This window comes from Cibotium barometz, chromosome 10 (genome assembly GCF_041138505.1).
Source record: "Cibotium barometz isolate CiBa-2024 chromosome 10, ASM4113850v1, whole genome shotgun sequence".
NCBI lineage: Eukaryota > Viridiplantae > Streptophyta > Polypodiopsida > Cyatheales > Cibotiaceae > Cibotium > Cibotium barometz.
In genome coordinates this window covers 50,622,373-50,627,226 of record NC_141055.1, presented here as the reverse complement: position 1 = coordinate 50,627,226, position 4,854 = coordinate 50,622,373, and the positions used below count along the sequence as shown (strand labels likewise).

The window sequence follows — 4,854 nt, the reverse complement described above, 5'->3', positions numbered from 1 at the left end:
GAAAATTTGGAAAGATGGCTCAGGATTTTCCAGAGTATTGGGGATTGTCACAGGAAAGTGCAATCAGGTTTCTGGAGAAGATGGAGTTTACAGCCTTGATGAAAGACAGGGCAACCCCAGAGATCCTCTTTCAGATTTTGACTTATTGCTTGCAGGGTGATGCAAAAGCATGGCTACAAATGTTTGTGACTACACACAGGAATGTTCATCAACAGGATCCTGAGTACAATGTAGTCAGAGCTACATTTTTGGCACAGTTTGTCCATGTGAGGAGTCCGAATGAAGTGTGGAAGGACTTGTATAACATTCAGCAGAAGGACGGTCAGGATGTGGATCAGTATCTGATTGAGTTTGGTAGACTGTGGAGTCTATGGTATGAGGCTTTGATTCCTGAAGTACCCCCACAGATGATAAAGAGGGAGTGGTTTGTGGCTAGTTTGGAGCCAACCCTCCGTCTGAAGGTGGAGCTGAAGAACCTGGATAGCTTTGAGGAGGCTGTCAGAGTTGCTCGAGAGGAGTGGAAGGTGAAGCGTCTGAGGCAGTTGGGAATGCGGGAAGAGACAAGGAGGTTTGTGAAGGTGCCAGAGATTGAGAGTATGCATCCTGGAAGAAAAGCTGCTGTTGTTCCTAAACAGGAGGATTTATTGAAGAAAGAGGTTCATGAAGCTGTGGAGCTCATGAAGTCTTTAAGCTTGAATTGAATAGAGTCTACAGGAAGAGGACGAGGCATAGGTGTTATGGGAAGGAAGACTGATGCATCACATTAGGAAAATTCTGGACTCAAAAGAGGGCTGTTTCAACAATAATATAATAATAGACACATAGATTGAGTGACATGTAATCTACGAACGAGATTCACCGGTGGTGGGACCTCTGTACAAACCCACCCAAAACGTGGAGAAACTCTTATCTTCATGAAATATTAAAAAAAACCATCACCTTGTCTTAAAATATTTAAAACCGTTTTTTTGTCAGAAACTAACACAATAAAAGAATGTTTTCCACATTCCTGTGTTAGACGTGGAGCACTAAAAAATTCTTTCCACCACCCCTAGAACTAATGAAGCTTGAATGCTTGGAATAGATAGATACACATTCTCCCGGTTATTCCCTCAACTTGGTTCCACTTTTGAATCTTGAAACATCTTTGGCGCCCAAAAAGAACACACCGTCCCTCATTTCATCCTCCCTCCTTGATCCACAAAAGCGGTTAGCCCAGTCATCCACTTTCTGCTACTTCTTCTTTCTCATACGTCTGTTATTCTATCATGGCACCCGAAAGTGGACTGAAACGAGCAAGGAGCAGTATCTCATCTGTTGTGTTGTATAACATAAAAGACGAGAACGAAGAATGGATTCCCCAAGTATACAGGAAGTACTCTTGGGTCACTATGCAGCCAGGAAAACAAGGCCACTACCGAGTGAAGGGAAAGGCATCTGAAGACTTGGCCAAACATTGGAAAGGAAGGATCCTTGACTTTAAGATGGCACCAGGAGGGAAAACTGTCAAAGAAGTGTTGATCCAGCATGTATTCATGCAAAAAGAGATTAACGTGGGACCATTGGAAGGACTTCCAAGACACAGACCACATTGTAAGTGCTTGTGTTTTGTATTTCAACGTTGCAAATAAGGTGATTGATATACATTTTTCTGCCTTGCACAGATTTGTACCCATCCAACCTTCAGGAGTGGGAGCCTGCACAATGCTTGACGGGGTTCTTGAATGTCGTACATGGTGAGGTGGGGGAACTTCAATATGAAGGTCGTGCACCAAGTGATCTCGCAAGAAGTAGAACATATTTCTATGACTCATTTTATACCTTGCCCACTCAATCGAGTCGACATGGAAAGTTGGAACGTATTCCGTTGCCCGCACTTGATAGTCCGGAGTGGCCATTGCTTGACACAGAAGTGATAGAGTCATACAGGACCAAAATGTTTAATGATATTAAATGTGCTATGAAGCCTAGCATTGGTGCAAGAAATGTGCACTTAAGTTTGTTTGTTCCAATTGCATGCTTTGTTCATTTATTTTCTGATTGTAAACAATTGAGAAAAACTAGAACAACTTTTGTGTGCAAAGATGTAGATGAAGTCTGGCTTGATCATTTGTTTGACAAAGGTTGGAGAGTGAAATCATCAAAGGGAGATGATTTGATCGAATGTCGATTGAACACCTCCGACATTGCATTTCGGTGAGTGTTAAAACATTAAAATGTATTTTTGTGAAACAGTTACAACGCTTATTTGATTATTCTCGGAAAATTATCCTAATGATATTTTGGAATCAGATACTATATTGCCAGGCAACATCTGTGCATGTCATTTACTTATAGAAGGTGGCGATGGATCAACAACAACTGGGAAAGCATGGACCAAGATACAAGAGATGGCAGCCACTCTTGCTTGATAGATATAGTTATGATTCGACAGGGTCACCCATCTTTGACATTGGAAGTGGAAGAGAATTGGACTCTCGAATATGTTAGGAAGGAATTAGAAGTAGCTATTCAGAATCCTCCAGATCAATTTTGCTTCAAGCTCGATGGTCGGAAGCTAAGTAAAAGAAGAGAGCATCAGATCATTTGTAAAGATGTTGCAGCCCCACATGAATTGGAGGCACTAGAAGATATATGATGTGACCATGTATACGGTGACAATGTATTTTCCATATGCAATAAACTTATCTATTCAGAACATTGCTTTTGTAATGCTTTATTGTTTAAAACAATGTAATGAAGGCAAGAATTCCCTAATTGAATTTTTATGTACACAAAAAAAGGCTTAAAGTAAGAAAGCAAGCAGTGAAGGAACACAGTAGCAAATTTGATCCTCTGATTTTCAAATGATAAGTGTATTTACATTTGATGTTCTCCCTCCAATACATGTATAGCTGCATATTTACGAACGTACATTTGTTGGAAGAAGGAAAAAACTATTTATGGCTGGAACCCATAGGTATCGGCTTCAGGATGGAGCCAGGGCTCTTCTCCTAAGTATGGAGCCCATGAAAGAGGCTCAGACGGGCCTATCCCCCCTCGTGGATTGGGCGGGATGAAGTCCACTGGCCCGTCTGGAGGCATAACTTCAGCGACCTCGATCAATTTCGCAATCGTTTCCTCCCTAAACGTTTGGACGTCTAGGTCCACGTAGCGAGACATTGATGGAAACTGCCATCACAATTCATCAAGGCATAAATAAGATCAACATGACAATATATAAGAAGATAAACAAGCGCACAAATGCGTATGGGAGCTGAAAATGCTTACATCCTCTGAAGGGAGCTGAAAAATGCTTCGTAGCAGCAACATTGCATTAAGTGCAACCCTCCACCCACAGCTGTAGCCATCTTCTTGTTTGGGGACACTAACCCTACGGATGGTCGATCGATCCAGGGTGTCGATGTCCATGCTGAGGCTCTCGTAAGCTGCCATTAGTTTCCTGACTCCACTGTAAACAGAGACCAATCATTATCCTGATCAATCCGGACTTCTAACTCAAACAATAATATGTATCTTAATGATTTTTACTTACAGCAAAACATTTCCATGGACACCAGATGTCGAATTTGCAAGGTAAATGACATTTTCTTGCACGTCGACTAGTAGAAGACTCCAATGGGAACTGCACAATAGAATTCTATTAGTTTTAATCCAAAGGAAGCACTACATAACTCGTGTACGGTGATTCCTATAAACATCATGCGAGAGAGAGAGAGAGAGAGAGAGAGAGAGAGAGACAAACTCACTTTTCATGATATGCCAAAAAAAATACTCGGGCATCGTCCAGCTGGACCTCCCGAAACCAGTTCAGCACATCGAGGTACGGAACTGCCTCTACTACCAACAGTGTTGAGACCAGTGAATCAATCTGGAACACTCGTTGCTGTACATCCTCGGGCAATAGCGAAATAACAAAACTTCACAAGGAAACATATCAAGAGTGAGGCATCAACTTTAAGAGCCAAGAATGAAAAATTGTGGGAGGACAGAGAAAAGCGTATACCTTAAAACACATCTGAGCACTTTGTCGTTGACTTCAGTTTTGGGATCAAACAAAATGTTGATTTCTTCAGCATGAATCGGGAAATAACATCTATGCCCTCTAATATTAAAGGGTACATAGAACTCCGGCAACAAAAATTGCAGCGCCTCCCGATTCATGGCGTGGAGTGCTCGAACATTTTCCCTTTTTGTTTGCAATGCAAGCATTGCAGCTTGATGTTCCCTTTGAGCGCTTGTCATTAAATTTGCCCGAGTCTGATGCTCATGATCTGGACCTCCCTCGGTCACCTCTTCAATTCTCACTTTTTGTACAGGCCGGACATCCAAAATTTGTAACATTCGTTCATCAGTAAACGTAACTGGTCTAAGTGACTTATCGTATCTGAAACGAAGGGCTATTAGGCTGAAAAAATCTTTGTCCATTACTGTCACCCTGTGTGCGTGGGCAGCAAGAACGTAACTATCCAAAAAAAATTCGATCATCCAATCTTCTGTGGCCTCTTGCAAGCAAAACAAGGCCGATGCCTTCCACCTAAACAAAATTCCATTCTGCTCACAAATTCTCCTGGCAAGCCTCTGGAAAGGCAATCTGGGAATAGCAGCTGTCGGGTGCTTCATAAACTTTTTGATTTCTCGCAGGGCTGCCGAATGCTCTGCGAAACGCCTGAGTCTAGGCTGCGTTTTGGACAATCGGGAAGGACTGCTCGATTTTCTTGATCTTGAGGCTTTCAGAACGCCCATCTTCTTCCCAGTAGATGAGGGAGCTGCATTATCAATGGGTCTAGCTGTATGCCTTACACGAGCCATCTGAAAACGCAAGAAAAAGCAGAAAACTTTGCTATTCAGTAG

The 4,854-nt window shown here is 42.2% G+C and overlaps 1 protein-coding gene across 1 annotated transcript; it reads right to left on the bottom strand.

Moving 5' to 3' along the window:
• Positions 1 to 2,844: 2,844 nt before the first annotated feature.
• LOC147635024 (uncharacterized) lies at positions 2,845 to 4,552 on the bottom strand. The gene is made up of 5 exons (XM_086803457.1): positions 4,007 to 4,552; positions 3,750 to 3,920; positions 3,536 to 3,625; positions 3,271 to 3,451; positions 2,845 to 3,171 (listed from the first exon to the last, which is right to left on the bottom strand). Exons 1-5 carry the CDS (start codon positions 4,486 to 4,488, stop codon positions 2,941 to 2,943), a joined length of 1,155 nt encoding a protein of 384 aa, XP_086659583.1. The 5' UTR covers positions 4,489 to 4,552; the 3' UTR covers positions 2,845 to 2,940.
• Positions 4,553 to 4,854: the final 302 nt, after the last annotated feature.

Coding starts and splice junctions, on each gene's coding strand:
- LOC147635024 (XM_086803457.1), bottom strand. CDS start 4,488: ATGATCGAATTTTTTTTGGATAGTTACGTTCTTGCTGCCCACGCACAC. Junction 3,921..4,006: donor GTGCTCAGATGTGTTTTAAG/GTATACGCTTTT, acceptor TTCCTTGTGAAG/TTTTGTTATTTCGCTATTGC. Junction 3,626..3,749: donor TTTTTGGCATATCATGAAAA/GTGAGTTTGTCT, acceptor TCTATTGTGCAG/TTCCCATTGGAGTCTTCTAC.